Source organism: Parasteatoda tepidariorum, chromosome 6, assembly GCF_043381705.1.
Source record: "Parasteatoda tepidariorum isolate YZ-2023 chromosome 6, CAS_Ptep_4.0, whole genome shotgun sequence".
Taxonomy (NCBI): domain Eukaryota; kingdom Metazoa; phylum Arthropoda; class Arachnida; order Araneae; family Theridiidae; genus Parasteatoda; species Parasteatoda tepidariorum.
In genome coordinates, this window is record NC_092209.1 from 71,104,447 (window position 1) to 71,128,687 (window position 24,241).

General features: G+C 26.8%; 1 protein-coding gene across 2 annotated transcripts; it reads right to left on the minus strand.

The window, feature by feature from the left end:
* Positions 1–875: 875 nt before the first annotated feature.
* On the minus strand, positions 876–24,210 carry LOC107441541 (probable cyclin-dependent kinase 10). Of its 2 annotated transcripts, none has more exons than XM_043044511.2 (14): positions 23,770–24,210; positions 19,991–20,063; positions 19,343–19,423; positions 18,165–18,264; positions 16,549–16,633; positions 16,029–16,096; positions 15,094–15,146; positions 14,691–14,754; positions 13,273–13,332; positions 12,154–12,280; positions 9,235–9,287; positions 7,054–7,152; positions 5,654–5,706; positions 876–2,560 (listed from the first exon to the last, which is right to left on the minus strand). In XM_043044511.2, exons 1-14 carry the CDS (start codon positions 23,875–23,877, stop codon positions 2,484–2,486), a joined length of 1,101 nt encoding a protein of 366 aa, XP_042900445.1. In that variant the 5' UTR covers positions 23,878–24,210; the 3' UTR covers positions 876–2,483. The 2 variants fall into 2 exon arrangements, with proteins under 2 accessions (XP_042900445.1, XP_071038611.1); XM_071182510.1 differs by having other exon boundaries at positions 23,983–24,029.
* Positions 24,211–24,241: the final 31 nt, after the last annotated feature.

Below are 24,241 nucleotides of genomic sequence, written 5' to 3' on the forward strand. Positions count from 1 at the left end.
TTCAACGACTCTTTTTCCTGCTCCGCTCGCTTCCGTGCTCTGTAATCACGGTAATATTGTGCATTTTTGCCTCGTGGACCTCTTGAACCAGTGGAAGTGCTTGTGGTTGCCTCATCGTCTCGCCCTGGAAAATGTATTTGTATTAATGATGTTATGTGAATGCGTCATAATGTAATTTCAGAAGAGAACACCTAACAATTAATTGATATTCACAAGAAACGTACCTTGACATAACCTTATAAATCCGTCGCATTGTTTTCACTCATTTTTTACAATTGTTATCCACTAAATTTGAAAATAAAAAATACTACCCTATTAAATTATATGTGTATCAAAACAAACTAAAAAAAAATTTATAGAAAAACAATACTTTTATTATTTTTATGCTTGTGATAACCAAAACAATATGGAAATGAATAAGGGAAAACTGGATCCTACAACGTGATTTCCCGGCCAATAAAAATGTAGCGTTAAACGTTTAACGCAACCTTGTTGGAAGTCGCATAAGAAGTATAATTTCAAAAAGGTTATAATATGCTAAAATATTGAGCAACAGCTACAATACTCAAAGCGACATGATGACAGGAATTTTTCAACTGTTGACAGCAGCAATTTGGAATTTTATTATTTGATATCTTGCGGCCTTTTGCAAGTTAAGAAAATAAATATTAGCCCCCCGAAACAAGTTCATCTGAAGAACTTGTAAAATTAAACACAAATCATAATAAAGTAAGAAGTTTAAGAATAATCAGATTAACTTTGATTCCAACTATAGGAATTATTAAACAAAATTAAATTATCTTTCTTAGGCAACAAATCTTTTGTTTTAGAATACACACAAAATAAACTGTTTGACTTCAATAATTCAAAAGTAGTACTTACAATTGTATATTTATTCATACATGAAATTCAATATACATATCAAATGACTGTATTTTAACAAACTTAGAAAGATATAAAAAGCAGTGTTTCTTCTATATACAGTAACGGTGTACCACCTGATAATTCACCCATTTTCATTTAAGCTAATTCTTATATATAGCTCAACAGAGTCATTTCAAGAACACATACAAGAATAAACAGAGATGAATGTCCAATGCAGTATTTATAGATTTACGAGGCAAATCTAATTCCCGGAATGACGCCTACATTCACGCAGGTGCTTGTTGGAAAGGAAATTTTTTTTTTTGGAGGTTGGCAGCACTAATAACGAAATTTCACAGGCAACTGGAATTCCTCTCCGATGCTGTTGGCATCAGCTGCAGTTTGCTTCTGCAGGGGTGATTGTGAGTCAAACTCGAAAATCCAGAAAATTTCTTGAGTAAAATCATTAAAGACGCATAATGTCTTCATAAATTTAAATCATTGAATTTTAAATAAATTATATGCAGCATAATTTAAATGAATAATTATGTTTAAGTTTATTTCTATCTCTAATCACATTTATTATTCTACCAGAAAAAATATTTACAAATAAAAGATGCCAAGTATAAATTCTAGTTCTAATATTTTTAAATAAAATATACAAGAATTTTTACACATGATCGATTTCTTGAAACTTCTGGACCTAAGACTTCCGGAAACTTCCGGAGCGCAGTTAGGGAAAAATTTGGAAATCCGGATTTTTTCCGGAGCACAATCACCTCTGCTTCTGACAAAAAGAATTTTTAATTCGCTGGAGAGAAGTAAGAGTGAACATGCACAGAGATTTGATTGACATGGTTGATGAAGATGACAGTTTTTTAAAGAAAATCATGACAGGTGATGAGACACGGTATTCTATTTATGATTTAAAGACAAAACATCAGCCAAGTGAATGAAAGGCAAAAACATTACCAAGGAAAGAAAAATCACGCTTGGAAAAAAGCCAAGGGAAAGTGATGTTAGAGTTGTTTTTCGATCATGAGCTCGTCATTCTTTATTCCTGAAGGCCAAACTTTCAAGAAACAACTTTACCTGGAGATCTTTAAATGACCTGAAAAATGGGCAACAAATGATTGGTTTCTTTCACACGATAATGATCCACCACATTGCGCTGATTGTGAAAAGCATTTCGACAAACACAGTGATACCACTCTGGAACGCACTCTATATTCTCCCAACTTAGCGCCAGCAGATTTATATATGTTTCCACAGCTGAAAATCAAATTGAACGGACATGGTTTAGTAGATTTAGATGAGGTAATGAAAAATGCAAAAAAGCAATTGAATGACCGGTTCACAAATGGATTCCGGGAGTGTTTTGAACAGTTATACGAGCGCTGGCAGAAATGTGTGGATGCAGGAGGAAAATATTTAGAAAACCAATAAAGTAAAATTATTGTTCTATTTTTTTAATAATTTGTTATTGATCTATTCCGGGTACATTTTGACCCTACCTCGTATACCAATTAAATTTTAGAACAAATTAAATGATGCTTATCTGACAAATGTAATGACAAAGTTCATAATGAAATACAAAAAAAAGTATTCCTCCTAAAATTTCACTGAGTTTTTGAAATGGCTTTTCTTTTTTGTAGAATTTCATTCAACACTTTAGACATCTCCTTCTGAGGACAACCTAAAAATAATCAAACATAAATTTTTAAAAAATACCGACAAGAATTATATGGAGAGTTTTGAAAGAAAAAAAATGAATACCATAAAAACAGAGGATTTTGCTACTTGGCCTCTAGGGGTTCGTTCAATGATTATGTAAGTAATGAAAGGTTGGAGGTTTGTGATTTGCTTATTTTTAAAGTCACAAAAGATTTCTAATGAATAAGCTACTCAAAATTTTATAGAAGACATAAAAATTCACATTTTGTTTTATACAAATTTAATTTTTAATTAGAATTTAATCCTAAAATTAAATTAATACAGTGAAATTCAGAGTTAAAAGCAAAACCCAGGAAAGGGGTGTTGCAATTTTCTCACATAAGCATGCTGGGAGTGGGGGGAGGGTTATTGGTTTGTTTACTTTTGCTGACAAGAGGAGAGAGTGAATTCAAAATCACCAAAAATTGCATGCATAATATTTGAATGACACCTAGCATCTACGATAAAAGTTTTAAGAAAATGTTAACGACTTAAAACTCGTTACAGTTATTTTAAAACTAAACTTATTTAAACTAATTATAATAACACCATTAAAGCAAATAAGGGTAAGTGGAAAAATGCAGTAAAAGTCCACAATGACCTAGTATGTGCAAATTTAATCAAATGCAATAATTTAAAATAATGTTATAAACGGTAGAAAACAGAAAGAAATTTAAAATCCATGCATTTAAATTTTGTTTTGATATTTGTAAATCTAGAAAAGTGGCAGATGAGAAAATTTTATTTACAGGGATGAGAGTAGTTGGAAAGTAAAAAAGAGGAAATTCAAGAATGAATATATATCTATATATATATACACACAAAAATTTGACAAAAAAGTGCAATTTTTAAACTTGTAATCCATGTGATTATAAATCCCGATGATTAATTTTAAAATTGAGTGAATATATAAATATGAATCACATGCATGATTTTAAATTAAGATAATATGAATCACATGCATAATTTTTAATTAAGAGAGTATGAATCACATGCATGATTTTAAATTAAGAGAATATGAATCTCGAAATGAGGCTTTTAAATCTCGTGAATATGAAACACTATATTGAATTTAAAAGATGCGAAAATACAAATCATGATGCGTAATTTTTAGATCACGTAAATACGAATCACAATGCATAATTTTTAAATAGCGCGAATACGAAACCCACTGTCTAATTTTTAAAGCACGTATAAATAGGAAAATCGATGTTTGATATTACAACTGCAAAAAAGAATCAAGACATTTATTTTAAGCTCGCCTGAATACGAATCGCTACATAGGGTTTTAAAAGAGCGTAATTACAAATCGCGATATTGGATTTTTAAATCTCGTAAATAAGAATCGCAATGTATGACATTTAAATCGCCTGATTAAGAATCGCAACGTTCAACTTTTAAATCAGGTAAATGCGAAAATCAATGTTTGAGGGAGGAATGAGGACTTCAATACTTTCGCTTCGCGGAAAATTTAATTCCTCATAAAATATTTTAACTTGTGCAGATTAGTAACTTGTACAGAATATATAACTTGTGCAGAAAATTCAGCGGAAATTAGTGAGAAAAATGGAAAATCTGAAAAGAAAAAAAAAGCGGAAATCCGCTAATCCGCGAAAGAATCACATCCCTGTATTTAGTTCATGCATTTTGATGAGAAGTAGATAAAAATAGATAAGCAATGAATACAGATAATACAATAATAGTATGGGAGTAATGATGGCTCAGGGGATAGAGCATCTGCCTCCTCATGAGGTGAAACAGGTTCGGATCCTAGCGATGGCTGGTTGATACATATTCTGCACCCAGTTCACAATGAACACAGTGCTGACGTAAAATATTCTCAATGGTAGACAGAACATGGGTTAGAGTCCCCTTGCCACCAGACTAACTGTGGGAGGTTTTCCTCTCCATGTAACGCAAATGTGAGTAAGTTCTACCAAAAAACGTCCTCCCAATATTTGAGCCGCTCAGAAGCCAATGCGGTGAAGTCCAAAACACAAAAATTGAGAAAATTAATGTTTTTTGATACATTGGTTTTTAAAATGCTTGGTCTATTAATTTAATTAGAAAAGTGTATAAAGTCTTTTTTCGAGGTGTAAACTCTGCAAAAAAACAAGATATGTACAGGATGTGTAAATAAAAACGTAAGTATTTATTGAAATAATGACAGCATCTTAAAAATTTTAGGACTTATACCTTTTGGCAGCTGAAAAAGATAAGAAATTTATGTAAAAATAATAGGATTATTTCAAAAATTGTTTCTTACTTCAAAACTAGAGTGGCACTTTTCGTTGTTTTAGGAAATGAAAATAAAATAAATAAATAAATAAAATAAAAATACCACATTTTAAAAAAATACTACAAAAAATACCATACTCCTTTTTTTTGGTGAAAAAATACTACCGTAGTATTAAAAATACTACATCTGGCAACCCTGAGTTACTATGAACTTCTTGTTTTTCAGTGTTACCAACAAATATCAAAAGAAGAAGAAAAATTCAATTTTTATTTCAAAATTATAATTTAAAAAAATATTGATAAAAGGTGGACTTATTCACTATGGCTTCTGAAATTATTATACAATATATTCAGAAGCTATTAAAAAAAGGGCTGTCTAACCTAGAAAAAAGTAACCAACGAGTAAATCCTTTAATAACTAAGAAGATTATTATTTATTTCATCAAAATTTTCAAAAATCAGAAAATATCAAAAAATGGACCCGCATTGGCTCCTGAGCGGCTCATTTGTTACTGGAGTTTTCTTGCCTTCTGAATTGGGTCCAAAATTACAAACTACAGAGTTGAAAATTTGTGGTCTTAAACTGAAAAACAAGGGTCAGCTATTCAATGCCACTTATAAAATAACATAAAATAACAGAATGCATAACACATATACAATTTCAATTATATCACAAAAGTAAATATTATTATAATTTAAATATTTTACACCACTTTTCAATCAATTTACAAACCTATTTGTAATTAATTTCTATAAGTGTCTAAAGTGGTACACATCATTCTTCAAATCTGTATGCCCAAAAAGTAAAAAGGAAATACAGTTTTGTTAGTTTACGTACCAGATGGAATTTCTAGGAAGAAAGGGTGCTGCAAGCATTTTTCAGCAGTTATCCTAAAAATAATAAATAAGTTTGAAAAAAAGGTATATGTAGTTCAAAAATTAAAGAAACAAATTCATTTTAATAATTCTTATTTCTTTTCTCATTTGGTAAAACTTCAGTAATCTGAGCAGGTGTTACTTCTCAAAAATTAAAAATTAGAAAAAATATTGTTATTATTTTCCATTAAAATTTTTATTATTATTATTATTATTCAAATTATTATTATTTTCCAACAGAAATCTTTAATGGAAATATACCTTTACACCAATTTATCAATTTATTACTTTTTTTATATTTACTATTTATAAGTATTCATTAATAATTCTTTTATAATTTGTAATTGAAAAAAATCAATATTTACTATATAACTAAAAGAAACTGTTCTATCTATAATACGATAAAAATACAAAAAGATGGCTTTTATTGAAGCAGAGATGCCAACTTTTCAAACCAGCTATCAGTAACCAGAAGTAGAATACATATGATGTTAACAAAATTCAAATTAGCACAATTTCAAGGTGTCATTTACTACTTAATTCTATATATATTAACATTATATCTAAACTCTCTCTCTCTCACTCACTCACGCACGCACGCGCACACATATATTTCCCTGATGCAGGTGTTTGGTCAAACCTAATTAAAAGCCATAATTACTTAATTATTCAAATATCTCGTCCAGTTTTGAAATTGTCTATTAATAGATAGAATAATTATAACTGTGCATAGTAATAGAAAGTTGCTATAGCAGAGGGATAATTGTTACAACATGGTTCTCAGCAGATCAACGAAGTCAAGCATCACTGGCTGCAGTCAGTGTGCGGGTGGGTGACCACTTGGATCAGTCTGCGTAGGGACCGAAGGTGTGCGGTATTGGTCTTCGTTAAACTGTTCTGCCATAAAGTGCTTGACTTCGCGTGCAAGTCGTCGGGCTACCAAAGCGGATGTGCCATCCCCTCTGCAGATGATCAAAATTGTGATGGCATGTCTTTGGATCATCCTCAGGGATGTTTCCCAGTCCGTCGCCAATAGCCCATTGTCCAGCTCTAGCGCAACGTAAATGAACTACAATAAGAGAATAGAGAGAATTTATAGTTTAAGTCGGAACGAGTTTTTAGAAAAAATGAAACCAAAAATATATAAGTCCTGGGTCAAAATGATTTGTAGTTTCCAAAATCTAAAAGAATCATTGTAATGCTTTCATGGGAAGAAATTCTTTGAGAAAAATTTATTTGATTAAGTAACAAACCAGAACCTACTCGCTAAATTTTCTTATAAAAATTACCAACAACACAGAAAGACTTTCAAAATGTTCAAATATCTGATTCTGTTAGTAATAAAGGTAAACTTTAACTCACCTTTTGGATGGATCATATATAAAAACTTTTTTCAGAAATTCAATAGTTTCAGTACTCTGTGGGTAGCTTCTTTTGAAGAATATATTGAGACAATTGTATCTAAAATAAAAATTAATATACATAAATACTGCAATAAATATAAATATTTGTAATTTATATTTATAATATATTCTTAACTAATAGTTAAAATAAACAATTTTTCAGTAAATTTTAGAGCTAATCATACACTGTAGTTGTAAAGAAGAAATTTAATAATAAGTTTATTAACAAGAACATTCCTAAAATATATAATTGTATCTAAAATTTTATTTTACAACAGTCTATAAAACAGAGAGTAATAAATTGGTCAGGTCAGATCCTGCAAGTTTGTAGTAATATTGCTTATTGAAAATAGCATCCAATGTTGAACAAATTTTTAAAAGAAACAATTTTAATGATTCCCATTTAAAACTAAATTACATGCAAACAAATATACTTTAGATATTGTAAAAAATCTTAATTACAAGCATTATCTACTGTAACTAATTTGAATTACTTTATGCCTAACTATAAAATAACAAATCAAACAATGTATTTTTATAAAATTGACTCTTTAATTACTGCGTAAGAAAATTAACTTTATTAGAATATTTTACTTTTAAGAAATATGTACTCATGAATCAGCAAAAGTAATTTCCATAAGTCCCAGTAAACCTGAATTAATGATTTCTATTTTAAAATAAATTATTTTCAAACAAACTTACTTTAGATATTGTAAATTAGCTTAGTTACAAGCATTCTCTGCTGTAACAAATTTGAATTACTTTAAGCTTAGCTATAAAATAACAAATCAAACAATTTATTCTTACAAAATTGACTCATGAATTATGTCAGAAAATAAACTAAATTAGAAAAATCTATGTTCTAGAAATATGCACTTATGAATGACGTTTAAGTAATTTCTATTTCTTTAAGTCCTAGTAAATCTAAATTAATAAATCCTATTATAAAATAAATCACTTTCAAACAAACTTACTTTAAATACTGTAAATTATCTTACAGGGGTGATTGTGAGCCCAAGTCAAAATTCCAAAAAATTTCTTGAGTAAAAAAAAGGAAAAAAAAAGGAAAAAAATTAGAAAAAATTTAAACAAGTTTTTTTTCCTTTTTCTCAATATTTTTTAGTTCACTTAAAATATATTTAAAATTTTAAACATACTAATGAAAGACCTGGAGAAGTAATTGAAATTTAAAAATATGTCTTTCCTTCTTGAGTTTATGATTATAATAACTATTTATTGATAAAAAATGAATATTAATCTTGAATATAAGCTTATAAAGTAGCTCTGCTTATAAACATATAAAATAAACTGTGTTTTTAAGTTACACCTTTGAAAATGGAGTTCCAAAGTACATACTAGGAAAAAAATATTTACAAAAAAGAAAGTTGTATCATAAAATTCCAACCTCTAAATCATTTTAAATACAGGGTGGCCACTCAAATCAGGTTTCAAATTTCCCTGATTTTTCCAGGTTTTCCAGNAAAATTCCGAAAAATTTCTTGAGTAAAAAAGGAAGAAAAAAAAAAAACAGGAAAAAAATTAGAAAAAATTTAAACAAGTTTTTTTTCCCTTTATCTCAATATTTTTTAATTCACTTAAAATATATTTAAAATTTTAAACATACCAATGAAAGACCTGGAGAAGTAATTGAAATTTACAAATATGTCCTTCTTTCTTGAGTTTATGATTATAATAACTATTTACTGATAAAAAATGAATATTAATCTTGCATATAAGCTTATAAAGTAGCTCTCCTTATAAACAAATAAAATAAACTGTGTTTTTAAGTTACACCTTTGAAAATGGAGTTCCAAAGAACATACTAGGAAAAAAATATTTACAAAAAAGAAAGTTGCATCATAAAATTCCAACCTCTAAATCATTTTAAATAAGACATACAAGAATTCGATCTCCGGAAACTTCCGGATCAGGGTTGGCGAAAAATCCGGATTTTTTCTGGAGCACAATCAGCCCTGATCTTAGTTACAAGCAGTCTCTACTGTAACTAGTATGAATTACTTTATGCTTAACTATAAAATAACAAATTAAACCATCTATTCTTATAACATCAACTAATGTATTATTATATGAGAAAATCAACTAAATTAGAAGAGTTTATGTTCGAGAAATATGTACTCACGAATGCGCATTAGTGATTTCCATTTGCTTAAGTCCTGGTAAATCTGAGTAGCCCTAAAAGCAAATGAAATGCATATAAGTTACTAAGCAACATGGACCAATAATTAAAAACATAACAATTTCTTTTAAGACAAAATATGTTTTGAATATGAAATTTAAAAAAAAACTTGATTGTGACTAAAAATAACTTTATGATTCTGATTCCACATAAAATGTTTTGAAAAATTCCTCAGCAAAAATGTTGGCAGATATGTTATAACTTTTGCGTACCTTAACCTAAATTTCATGTCACATTTTTGCCTTATTTATAAAAGCTATATTCGTTGAGAATGGTTTTGTTAAGGGGAAATTATTTATTAACGAATTGAATATTTCATTACAGAATAGAAGAAAAAAGAGAGTTTATACAAATATTTATAGCATTTATCTACAGGGAAAAAACCAATTTGAAAAAATATCTAGCGTAGTTCTGAACACATACATTACAAATTCCCGTTTAAGTCAAACAATAGTTAACATTTTTGACACAACTTGACAACAATGAATCTTCAACTCATAAATTCACAAAATAGCATGATTTTTTTTATGTACCACACCATGATGTTAAACACATAGGTATTTAAAATCTATTGTCTATGCGAACTGTTTATTTTAGTTACGTTAAATTGCTCAGTATCCATGCTTAACGTGCAAAAATAAAATTCTCGAAATTTAAAAAAAAGATCCCATGACCCAGTATTTACTAAAAGAAAAAAAAAAGTTGCAACATTTTTAAAAATCTTTGAATGTATGCATTCATTATAAAATTGATCTATTGGTTTTAAATCAAATTCTACTTCAAAAAAAATTAAACAATTAATGCTTTTAATAAAACATTTCAAGGGTAACAAATATATCAGAATGATTTTAAAAAATTTCACATTCACATTTTTCCCTTAAAAAATTAATCTAATCAGAAAAGACTAATTTTTGATAATAACAATAAATGACCATAATACATACAACTTTTAAAAAATTTAATTGCATACATAAATTGAAAATAAAGTATAATTGGAGAAGCAAAATAATCAGAAAAAGGCTGAAAGACATGATGTGAAAAAACTCAGATGATGTGATCAGAATTTATTACAAAATATTATAAAACATTTCAAGGGTAACAAATATATCAGAATGATTTTAAAAAATTTCACATTCATATTTCTCCCTTAAAAAATTAATCTAATCAGAAAAGACTAATTTTTGATAATAACAATAAATGACCATAATACATACAACTTTTTAAAAATTAAATTGCATACATAAATTGAAAATAAAGTATAATTGGAGAAGCAAAATAATCAGAAAAAGGAAAGACCTGATGTGAAAAAAATAATATCGCTATTATCAAATCAGGATGACAAACACTCAGAAAAGAAATTCCCTGATTTTTTCTAACCAATTTTCCCCGATTTTTGTAATTGAAGTCACAAATTTTATTGTTATCTTTTTCAATTTTGTCATATTTTTATACTTATAACATATTACAAGACAATTAAACTTGTTACTAAAATTTAAATAAAAATTTTTTTTGTAAATAAAAAAAAAAAAGATCACTACAAGACTCATTTTGTTGAAAAATATATTGGACTTCTATGTACCTTAATTTCAATTTCAAATTAATTTTGCTAGACTTTTTTTTATTTTTTATTAACATATTCTGATTTCTGCAAACTTTTTCAAATTAATAAAATTTTCTGACTTTTCCAGCCTGTAATAAAAGACTGCAAATATCCAACAATTTGATTCAAATTGAAAAATTAAAAGATGAAGGTAAAAAATAGAAAAAAATGCTTTGTTGCATTCTGAATAGCTAACTAGGTTACTTGAGGAAATTGAAAAATATGCGAAAGAGTCAAATAAAGGTTAGTTTTCAATAATCTAGAGTTGAAAACAGTAAATATGCTGCTTAACATTTCACGGTAATTCAGTGGATCACCTCTCATAATATAAAAATTCCATGATTGTTGTATGCTGAACTGGGATGAATCATTCTTAAAATTAGATAAATCGATAATTGTAAAGCTACAAAACTCCACACTACAAGATTTGTTACTGCATTTGTTGAAAATAATAAATGAATGTTAAGATCCTTGAATTCATACATAAAAAAAAATTGATAATACAAAATTGTTATTTGAGTTTCATTCACATAAAATGACTGAAATCATAAAAAATTTGAATCAATCGATACTGTGGGTAAGGCTACATGCCAGAACCATGCGAATAATTTCTGAATGATCTTCAAGTTTGAACTATTGACATTTGTGATTTTTTGAAGCATTATTAATTAAAATAAAAAATGCTGCATAGAAGATCTAAATCTTTAAACTTTTAAAATTGCTTATTTAAAAATATGCATTTGTATTAGTAGAAATGTGATCAGGGGTCTGTTTAGGTTTTTCTGAGAGGTACCTATTATGTGAAAATTTAGACATAATTTGCGAAAATTAAAAATTATATTAGTAAATCAACACAAAAGTATGATAAAAATATGGATTTATCGCTTCTTACGGGATGCAAAAATAAAATTTTAAGATAAAGTATTTTGTGAAACTACAATTTTTCCTAAAGTTGAAATTGTGAAGGTACCGCTAAACGGTAGTAAATTTGGCCTGGACAGTCCCCTAATGTTCTAAACATATACTAAAATAAGGACAAAATAACACTAGTAGTTTTTATTAGACAACAGCACAGTCTGTTGGCAATCTGAGCAGCTAATTTTGAAATTTGGAAGAAATAAATTAATTGGTTTTCTAAACAGCAACACATTTTTAGTTTTTCTTTGATCTATTTTTGATTAATCTGGTGTACAAAAAGAAAGTAAAGTAATACAACTGAATGCTACATTATTTCCATCCTTTTTCAAATATGAATTACTTACAGGCCATAGATTATTATTTGGAACACCCAATATATTAATAATGTTTTGGTATATAAGCTCATAAGTGTTCCCACAAAATATATTGCTTTCACGAAGCAGCAGTTCACAAATAAGGCAACCAGCGGCCCTAAAAACAGAAAATTAAAATTAGTAAAATATAATTTAAAAAAATCAAAATAAAAAATTTTATTTTCAAAAACCACGTTTTTGTAGTGGAGAATAATATTTAAAAATAAAAATTTGAAAAACGTGGGGAGCATGAAATACATAACAGTAATGTTATATTAGAGTGTGTATGTGTGCTCATGAGAATATGTGTACGTATATCTGTAATTGTATCTAAATGTGGAATATGATTGTGTATATGCATGTGTATGTGAATGTATATGTACATGTGTATGAGTAAGAAAATGTGTATATGTACTGTTATGTATTTCATGCGCCCCACGTTTTTCGTTTTTCAAATTTTTATTTTTTAATTATTATTCTCCACCACAAAAACGTGGTTTGAAAAAATATTATTTTTTATGTTGTACTCACTTCTAAAATCTCAACTTTCTCACTAACTGTACACAAAACTTTTAAAATTGTGTGAATATGAATCGCTAAGTTTTACTTTGCAGTTGATTTTCTGATGTTGTATTAGTAACATGTTGTAAGAAAAAAAAGGTTTATGGATCATTGATAGTATATCAAGATAATTTAAAATTTTTTTGATAGAATTCAGATTATATTTTTAAAGCTATAATATTGATTAAAATTTTTTAAAATTTCAGAATCAGATCAAACTTTTTGTTCAGATGAATAAGTAATTAACAAAAACAGAAAGTTATGAGTTTATATTAATAAAAATAAAGCAACAGGTTTCTAAATTTAGAGTTTAAAATGCAATAACTACAGTTTTGAGATGCACCTTAATGCTAAGGGTAATACCAAGGATAAACTGGGAAAAAAAGAATGTAAAAGTAAATAAAATGAAAAAAGTCCCCAACGCACCAAGGAAGGTAGGATCAAAACAACATATAATTGATTTTAACTAAGGTTATTGATCAAGGTCATTTAATATCAGTATTATTTATCATTGATACACTTCATCTAAATATATAGAAAACTAAATACCATATATCAACAGCTGTTCCATGTGTTGCAGCTTTCAAAATAAGCTCAGGTGCATGATAACTGAAAAAGCAAGGTATATTACAGAAAAAATTCATTCCACATATTACAATAAGAAATAAACTTTACCAAAAAGTTGATATATTTTCACACTTAAGAAATAAAGTTGAATTGAAGTCAAGTTTTAAACTTTTAAAGAATATGTGAAATTGTTGATTGTAATTATTGATTAAATTGTAATTGTTGATTAAGTTTAATTTTAAGTCTCAATGTTCCCTTGTTGAGGGCAAGATCCCTCGAACATTGTAAAAAATTTATATTGAAATAAATGTTTGCTTAAAGAAATAAATATTTTTCAAAATTATATTCTTTTTATATGAGAATAATTACATTTATATTAGATAAGTACAACACAATTATAAGTACAATATAATTATAAGTACAATATAATTTATAAGTACAACATAATTATAAGTACAACATGATTATAAGTACAACATGATTAAAAGTACAACATGCTTAAAAGTACAACATGCTTAAAAGTACAACATGCTTAAAAGTGCAACATAATTATAAGTACAACATGATTATAAATACAGCATAATCATAATAAGTGTAATCATATTGAATAATTACATCACGTTTTCATGGAAAGCAATTAATTGTTAAAAATTATGAAACTTATACAAACTCAAATCAGTTTCTTCAACAAGGAATGACATAATATTTAAAAATAGGTCTTTATTTCATCATTTTTAAAAAATTATACTAGTTTGAATTCAGAATGGTTCTTAATTCAGGTGCTCAAAAAATTTAAACAATTTGGAATCACCTATAATTTTCAATTACACTAAGATAGAAATTTTATATTACACAAAAAAATTTAGCTCTGTTCTTTAATACTATAGGCAGAAAATTTTACAAATAAAAAAAAAAGGCACTAAAACTTAAATACATACAAATATATTACAAAATATTATAAAATACTTTTAAAACATACCCTGATACTTCAACATAAAAATTAATCTTTATTCTTATCTTAGAATTACTTAATTATAGACAAATAAAATATATTATCAAATTACTTGGTTTAAAGCTTTTGTCAAAATATCCCACAAAATCATTTTTATATTATTCAAATTTAAAAAGAGAGTTTTAAATTATTTCTTATCTTATTAATATATTAAATGTAGACACTTTCTTTTAAGAAAAAGAGACCACTGCTTTAAAAAAAAACACAAAAAGTATATCTGAACAAATGTTTATCAATTACAATCAACAATAAAAATCATAAATAAATTTAACAACCATGACACACATAAGGTAAACACATAAGGAAAGGCACACAAGGTAAAAAATTATCATTGACACACAAATGTTTAAAAATTTTTGAATAATTTACTTAAGAAAAAAAAACATACTTTTTGCAAGTGCTCTCTAATTTCATATCAGGATTATCCAATTCCCGTGCATTTTCAAAATTAGCTGAAAAGATAAAAAATTAAATATACTATTTTAACATTCATAGGAAAAAGGTTGTAAAAGAAAATTTTTTACCAGTCTTAAATTATAAGGCTTTAAGTAGAGATTTAAAAGTGAATTTTAAAAATGAAGTAAATATTTTAAAATTACAATGAGCAGATAACATTTTCAAAATTGGCTAAAAAGATAAATTAATAAATTATCTTAACATAAACTTTATATAGAAAAAAGGTTGTAAAGGAAACATTTTTACCAGTCTTAAATTATAAAATTTTCAGTAGAGGTTTAATAGGGAAGTTTAAAAATGAAATAAATATTTCATTATTGCAAATGCAAACATACCAAGCTTTAAAATCCCATCTTTTCGAAACATCAGATTTTTTGGGTTCAGATCCCTTAAAAGAAAAATTAAAATATAAAAACAATATTAATAACTAAATTATCCAAAAAAAATTTAACAAAACAATTACAAACTCATAAATACACACTAAGTCTTTTAATAAACTAGCAAAAAACAAACAAACCTTAATTTAGAAAGAATGATTGATATTTTAACATGGGAAAAGTCACCAATAAAATAAATGAGCTAACATAATTTTATTAACATAAAAGTCAGCATTTTCTATATTTGGTTACTCTTAACTTATATAGGTTTCATTCATATTACCTAAAACATTGATTTTGTTTACATAATACTTATATTTAGAGAAAAATACTGTCTTTTACAATTTTTTTTAGGTCTTGTATCGTTATCTAAAATAATAATTTTATTGTAATAATGAGAAACTTTTTTATTTATTATTAAAAAAAAACTCATTTTATAAATTTCTATAAAAATTTCCCGTGAATAGGTAACATCAATTATTTTACTATACTATTGGGCCTAAAACTATTTATAAATAAGCAATTATATAATTCGATAATTTTTCAAAACATTTGTTACTCGTATATTTTTGTACAATTTGTCATTGTAATTCGAGAAAAAAAATTTGTTTTATGTTTGATAATGAGCCAAAAATCTTTCTTTTAATCACTGCAAAAAAATTTCTGATTGTTATGTATAACAAGATATTATTTATTATTTCAAAAAAACAACTATCCATGTTTTTGAAACTGGTAGCTTCTACATTAAGACTAGTTAAGACATTATATTACTTAACTAAATTCTACTATTTATTATATATTACTAAAATATTCTAGTAGCTATTTAAACTTTTTTTATATGGTAATAAACTTATTAATTGTATTCAATGGAATATTTTTAAAAAATGCTGTACCTGTGTACTATATGATGTTTGTGAATGTAGTCCAAAGCTCGAAATGTTTGCATCATTATATTTTTGACCTACAAATAAACAAAATTGTATAAAATATAAATGTGCTGAACAAAAATTGACATTCCTAATATGTTAACCCTCTTCTAGTATTTTCTGAACCAGAAGATTTACTTGACAGCATTGTTAAATTGAGTTACTTTCAATTTTTCTTGTTAAGTGCTTTATAAAAATTAAGTAAGAATTTTTATTTTTAGATTTTTTAAAAATAGCTTTAAAAATAGTCAAGTTTTCAGGGAATCATCCTCATGAATAACTACTAACAAGCTAATGTAAAATAAATTAAACATTTTTAAAACATTTATTCACACATTCCAAAACTTATATTCAAAAAATAATTTGTACTATATAAGCTTAAACAAAGCAATTGTACTTTTACTAAGGTTACCATAAAAAAATGTAACAGTTGACAGGTCAAGACAAAAGAATTGAAGTAAAAAAGAAAAATTAGATTCCATCTCACCACAGCTTTATGAAATAAGGCATCAACTTTCTGTTCTATCAAATCAGATAAGAAAAGATCACAGCATTCAAAAATAAGATAAACACTAAAATTGAAAAGATTTTTAAAAAAAATTGTAACATAAATATTTATTCTTAAAGAAAAATATTGTACATTATTAGAATAACATGACTTTACTAATTACTAACATTTTCAAATGACAACATGCACTGTTATCATAACAAAACTTTAGTGCCCTTTAGTTATTAATGAATTTATATAAATACATTCATTCATTGCATAGAATTCATTGTAACAAAATTATCAGTACTAATAATTTTTATCAAAGTTTTACAAAGAGCTAAAAAAAGAGATTGTTTTAAAAAAAATGTTTATATGATTTAAAGCATGCCCCCCAAATTCACCATTTAAAAATTTTATTATTATTGTTGGATTAATTATTTTTTAAATCAGATGAAAGAGATAAAAAAATTAAACTACAAAACATATGATCCCTGAATTCATCATCATAAAAATTTCATCAGTTGTTAAATTAGTTTCTTTTCTGATAAGTTTTCTCCAAAAAGTTTGAAATTTTGCAGATAAAGCAACAAGTTTGAATCATGAAATTATACAATTATTTAATAACCCCTAACTCTACCTATGGAATTTATCAGAACTTACTATATTAGTAATTTAAAAATATACATTAGTAATTTAAAAAAATAAAGAATAAAAAAATTAAATATTCCAATACTTATAATTGATAGCAGTGTTTTCACTACAGCGCGAGAACGCGAGAATCTCGCATATTTTTTTCTTTTCTCGCATTAAAAAATTATTACCGCGAGAAATTCGCGCATTCTATAAATCAATTTCAAAATTCGCGAATTTCTCGCATTTTGGAAAAAGCCTCGAATTACGCCCTTTAGAATAAAATCCGTTTCACTTTTCTTCCTGGATCTTTCATTATTTTCAACATCTGCCCTGATATAAAGCTTCCCTATTTACCAGTATTGTTCAGAACCTTTTCGAACAACAGAACACAACCACGGAACCCCTTTCAGAACACATTTCTCTGCAACCACGTGTTTACCGTAGGTAACGTTTCTTCATGTAAGACGTTTAAATTTTTTATGTGCTAATGTAGATGTAATGTAATGTAAGATGGACAAATGCCTTGTAAAGGCAAAATCTTCTATGATGATGTACCAAAAATATTCAATGCTTTAAAAAATAGAAAACATTAGAAATGTATTATAATTAAAGAAATGATTTTTTTTTCAAGAGTTTTTGTGATTTTTTAGTTTTTAGAAATCTCACTTAACTTTTTGAAATCTCACCCTGTTTTTGAGAAAGGGTGAGAGATTCTCACTCATTTTTTTTCCATGATGAAAACACTGGATAGGTTTAAAATTCACATTAGTATTCGTAGAGAACAGGATGTTCTAAATAGACACAAAAATTAGGAAAAGCAGAGAAAAAGAAAGAAATTCGGACAAAATATTTTTATCACGAAAAATAGGAATTTATGGTCATTTGCTGTTAGTGAACTGACCACAATCAATGATCATAAACTGAGGCAGAAGAAGAAAAAAATCATAACTAATTCTAATTCAATGATTCAAAAAACTTACTTCTCTAATGTTTCTCCAACAGCAGGTTCGTAAAATTCCATCACATTTTGATCTTTGAGGAGTCGAACAATTTGAATTTCTCGTCGCAAGATAGCTAAATCTGAATATTTTATAATTTCACTTTAAATGAAAAGAGACGTATATAACTCTTAAAAATTGTTTCCATTAATAACAGAGTATTATAATGAGCACTATAGTTAAAATTCAGAGCAATTTAATAATTGACAGTTGAATAGTCTTTTATTCACTTTTTTTAAATTTTAAAAATCTATTTTGAAGACCACATAATGACATTGCATTAAACAAATGAAACTTTCAAGACAAAGCTCACCTCATGATTTGTCTAACGTGACAAGACTACAGAACGTTCAATTTTTAGTATTAATTTTTAAAAAATTACATTTTTGAAATTTGCATTAAAAAATTAACACTTTTTGAAACTACAAATTTATTATTTTAAATCATATGTCAAATAATAAAATTAAAAGAATATTAATATACTGTAATAGCATACACATTAAATATAATGTCCCAATTAACAAGATATTGAAAAAAAGTAGGTTGGATAAAAGACATAAAAAAGAGAGGCATAATTTCAAGTTAAAATTATATCATTTGGATTTAAAATAGCTACTTGGATTGTTCAATAAATAATAATAAAAAATCTGATTAACTCTAGGGTGTTAAATTTATAATTATTTATGTAGTATAATTATAAAAAACTAGAAATTAGTATTTTTAAGTTCAGATATTATTATCAAATATAAACGTTTCTAAGTTTGTTTTTAAATTTAAATATATAGCTAATTTTCAATTATTTAATTACAAATACGTTTAAATTTTTAAGTTCTTTTGAGGGAAAATTTTTCAATTTAAGAAAGTCTAAAAGCTGATAATATATTAAGAATAAATATGTCTTAGAAACTTTTTAAAATGGTTAACATTACAGCATTTACAATTCAAATTTGTTTTAATAATTTTAACAACATCCTGATCTATTTTGAATCGAATAAAATTTTTCTATGAATAAACTTACAAGGGTCTCACAAGGCAAACATTTACAATATCACATTTATTTTCCAAGTTGAAATATTAACGTTGAAAATAAAACCCAAATCAGAATTAAAATGAAGAAGCATTAATAGCAACTACAAATATTACATACAAAAATAATTTACCTTTCTCAATATTATTTTTATCTGCGCTTTTTGACTTTTTAACACAAACTTCTATATTTTTTCTCACATCCAAACATTTTCCTGAAATATAAAAAGAAAAATTTCAGAGACAAATCAAAACCAATAAACCTAAGAAGAATAAATGATCTAAGTTTTCAAAACAATGTTATAATTTTTTTTGCCAGCAATTTTAAAACAAAATACTTTAGTGTGCTTAAATGAATAAAACTTTTAGATACAGGTAAAGCTTGAAAATTTATTTTAAAACTTTTGAAAATATAGACATAAACTAATATATTAACACATACTTAATCAGAATGCCTTTAGTGAGATGGTTTATTTGAGGGAATAAATTAGTATACATAAAATTGGAATTGAACAATTATTTAAGAGATTGAGGTACAGAAAATGCAAATAATACCTCAATATAACAGTGTTTCACAACTAAAATTAATGATATTTTAAAACCAATTTCATTACATTTTGTATAGTTAAAATTATAATATTATTAATGTATAATATTAAATGTAATATTTTTCTTAAGTTTTCATTATTGTCTGAAATAGTAAGCTTAAGTTAAATTATTTTGATTTTGGTCTCACTTTTTAAAAAGACAACAGATTAAAACATAATTCAAATAACACATACTGTAAACCCAAGATGTTGTTCCTTTAAGCATAGATTTCTTTTCAAATTCAACGATCCGACGGCAACCACCATACTGAAAAATAATTAATATACTTTAAAACTTCTCAGAACAGTCTGCAATTTTAATAAAAAAGAAAAATAGGTATCTATAAATAAACATAAATATGAATCTATAATTTAAATCAAAATGCTCTAAGACTTGATTTTCTTAAAAAATAAAATATACAAAAAATTCATTAAATAATTTATGAGTAAACAAGTTCACATAGATGGTTATATAGTTCTAGAGCCTTTATTATTTATTTTGTATTCAAGATTTGATACAGTGCTATAGAGACACCTAAATTGACATCACAGTCTATCAACTAAAAATGTATAAATACTGAATCAGTGGCAACCGGTGATCAAGAAGACACTAACCACAACCTTTTTAATACATTTGAGAAAAAAAATTTGCATTTTTGAATATTAATATGTCGCAGTAATAATTAATTAAAAACAAAAGCAATGTTTTATTTAGAAGTAAAATAATGTAAATGTCTTGTTGTCATTAACCATTATTAAGATAATTTATTGATTGATACAAGGCCAAAGATCTGGTTCAGCTCTAAGGCTAGAAAACCGTGTTGATATTTCATGGCAAACCATTAATCACAGATAAATTAAAAAAAAAAAAAAAAAAATAGAGGTTTCAGAATTTTAACATATCCAAGTAAGCAGGGGGAAACATCTTACACAGGGTGCGTAGCCAAATCTTTGAATCAAAAATAAGCACTTTTTAAAAACTTTTCAAGCACTTTACAAAAATTTTCAAGCACTCAAAAAATTCATATTCAATCAATGATATTATTGAAAAACAAAAAATTTTTATAAACAGTTTTAGCATTAAAAAAAAAAGAAGAAACGGGCGTAAATCAAAACAATCAGTACTTTCCCACATCACCGAGTGAATTCAACTTGACCCTGAACTCAGAACAAAAGTACCCTTACCCCCTACGTCAAAAAAAGTGTTAGAAGTAAAATAAAATAAACAAGAACAAAATTAAAATAAATTAAAAAGAAAAACATTTCATAAGGATCTGATATTCTCTATCCGAATTGGAGCACTCGGGTTTCGGTTTCATGTGTGCGCGCATGCAAGTCATAACGTGGGTACGACACGAAGTCCGCGTGAATAATTACGTAACAAACTCCCCATTTTTCGTGAAATACATGGGATCCACCAGATATCACTGAAGGGAAGAAAAAAAATTATTCGGAAACAAAGCACTTTTTAAAAACGCGAGCTGAAAAAAGCACCTTTAAAAGCTTTTAAAAATGAAATCCCCAAAAAAGCACCTTTAAATACTTTTTACAAACGCTACGCACCATGTTACAAAAAAGATGCGAAATTTCCATCTAACACATTTTAAACAAACCAGGGTGGCCACTCAAATCAGATTTAAAATTTTCCTTGCTTTTTCCAGGTTTTCCAGATAAAAATCTTAAAATTTCCAGGTTTTTGTTTCTTTTTTCTTATAAAGTGTAGGATATGTACAAGAAAAGTGTCGGTATTATAAAATATTTTAATAAATTAAAAATATTATTTTTTTAACATATCATCTTGAAAAAAATTATTTATTTTGACAATTTGGCAAGANAAAATGCTCTAAGACTTGATTTTCTTAAAAAATAAAATATACAAAAAATTCATTAAATAATTTATGAGTAAACAAGTTCACATAGATGGTTATATAGTCCTAGAGCCTTTATTATTTATTTTGTATTCAAGATTTGATACAGTGCTATAGAGACACCTAAATTGACATCACAGTCTATCAACTAAAAATGTATAAATACTGAATCAGTGGCAACCGGTGATCAAGAAGACACTAACCACAACCTTTTTAATACATTTGAGAAAAAAAATTTGCATTTTTGAATATTAATATGTCGCAGTAATAATTAATTAAAAACAAAAGCAATGTTTTATTTAGAAGTAAAATAATGTAAATGTCTTGTTGTCATTAACCATTATTAAGATAATTTATTGATTGATACAAGGCCAAAGATCTGGTTCAGCTCTAAGGCTAGAAAACCGTGTTGATATTTCATGGCAAACTATTAATCACAGATAAATTTTAAAAAAAATAAAAAAAACCAGAGGTTTCAGAAATTTAACATATCCAAGTAAGCAGGGGGAAACATCTTATAAAAAAGATGTGAAATTTTCATCCTAACATATTTTAAATAAACATATTAGAAACAAATTTTTTTTCTACAAAATTTGTTGCAAAAAAACAAGGTTGCATTAATTATGTAAGGCAATTAATAATTTAATAATGGATTATTATTAAATGTTCAATCTGAGAAATACAGAACAGTATTACTTCCTCATATTGATGCATTACTAGTTTAGGAAATAAAATGTATTATTAGTGGATATTTTCATACCAGTATCAGATTTTGCCAACTGAACAAGTGAAACTACCAGGTTGTATTTCAAAAATTATTTCTTTCAGGGTCACCCATAACACTAAAAGGGGAAGAATGAATTTCAAGAAATTGTCACAGTTTGTGACAAGGCATTAAGAACTTTAACTTCATCAGATATATTTATACAATTTACTCTTTCTCTTCCTTTTCATCGAAAAGCTACATGCACAATCATTAAATATTTATGTAATTTATTTTTAATTTTCACTTCCTTTCCATCAAAAAGTCAAATGCGCTATAATTTTTATCTTTATTCTCACAAATGTCAGGTGAAAATGCAGTTATAATTTAAAAATAAAATTTGAAATGTGATCTACAGTTTGTCTAAAGTAAGAACTCCCCTAGCCATTCATCTGGACCCGTGACGGTGACTATGGTAACGAGGTATAACTATTTCAAGTAGGGGTGAGGGGTCACTGTTAAGGTCTTTTGGCTCGGGTTAGCGAGAGAAAGGGATTTTTTTTTTCAGTCTATTGTGTAAGCCCTAGAGTGAAGAGAAGCTACCTTCCATGAAATGCACTATTCTTGTTTCAATAGCAGCAGAGGGCTTCAGATTTTGTGGAGGAGGGAGTTTGTACTGTAGACAAACTATTAGTAGTGCTATGCTTCTTAGCTGCAAGTAATTATGAAATATACAATACACATAAATATACATGTGACAAGGGAGGTAGGAGAACATAGTGAAGTGTGACAGTAAAAGGAGGGTAGACAAAAATATATAAAATCAAGTGTGTCAACATAATTTATGAGTAACCAATTTTTAGAATTAAAATAAGAATAAGACATTATTAAAGAATTAATCTATTATTCTTTTAAACCAATAAAGTCATAACTAAATTATAATGCAGGCTGTTCTTATTTTATTTTGATTAGTGATCAGTTTGAAGTCAAGAATTAATGTATTTTAAACTATAAATAAGAATTGAAGAGAATTTTATAATAGGAGAAAGTACTTATTTCAGATACTCATAAGATTTATTTTCAATACATTGTATGCTATGAATAAAAGGAGATATTCGCGAATCGGCACCTCTGACAAAACAACCAGTATGAAAATATCCCCGAAAAAAACTAGATCATCATGAATAAAGCATAAATATAGGTACATGAATAGGCATACTATAGTTTTTTTTCTATAGACAAAAACATTTTGGGCTATGATACTGAAGGTTTTTAATTAATGGTACCGAAACTAAAGTACTATGAAGTACAGCGCAATAAAGTACTACTTTATTTGAAAATTTTAATGTTGGTTACTTTAACGTAAAGCATTTAAAAAGGTAAAAATTAATTAAATATCATACTATCTTTGATTTAGGAATACAAAATGTGCCCGTAAAGGATTTCAATTCTAAAGCTACATCAGCTTCATATTCAGAAGGCGGACACACGTCTAATCCAGGAATCATCATTTTGAAGATAAATTATTGAAAACGAATAAATAATTAAATTTGAAACTTTAGAATAATAAGGGGAAAGAACTTCACACAGTAATAACTTTGTATAACTTGCATTACCAACTTCTGATTTGAAATTTATAGCACACAGAAGTGGAGAGCGCTATCGACTGCCTATTATTCTCCATCTTAATAACTGTTATGTGGCAAAGGAATTCTTTAAATATCGCTTTTGAACTCTCTAATTTATTCCCTAGCACAAAAAACTATTTTAAAAATGGACATGAGCAGTTTAGTTTCATCTATACTCAAAGGTTTATCGTAAAACTAATTCGAAACTGCTTTTGCAGTGAATCCTTTTAAACCTGGGTATTACAAA

Excerpts from the sequence above, each read along its gene's own strand:
- LOC107441541 (XM_043044511.2), bottom strand. The coding sequence starts at position 23,877 with ATGATGATTCCTGGATTAGACGTGTGTCCGCCTTCTGAATATGAAGCT. Across the intron at positions 12,281-13,272 it reads GGAACAGCTGTTGATATATG|GGCCGCTGGTTGCCTTATTT; the intron begins GTATTTAGTTTT and ends TTCTGTTTTTAG. Across the intron at positions 2,561-5,653 it reads CTTCCTAGAAATTCCATCTG|GTTGTCCTCAGAAGGAGATG; the intron begins GTACGTAAACTA and ends GATTATTTTTAG.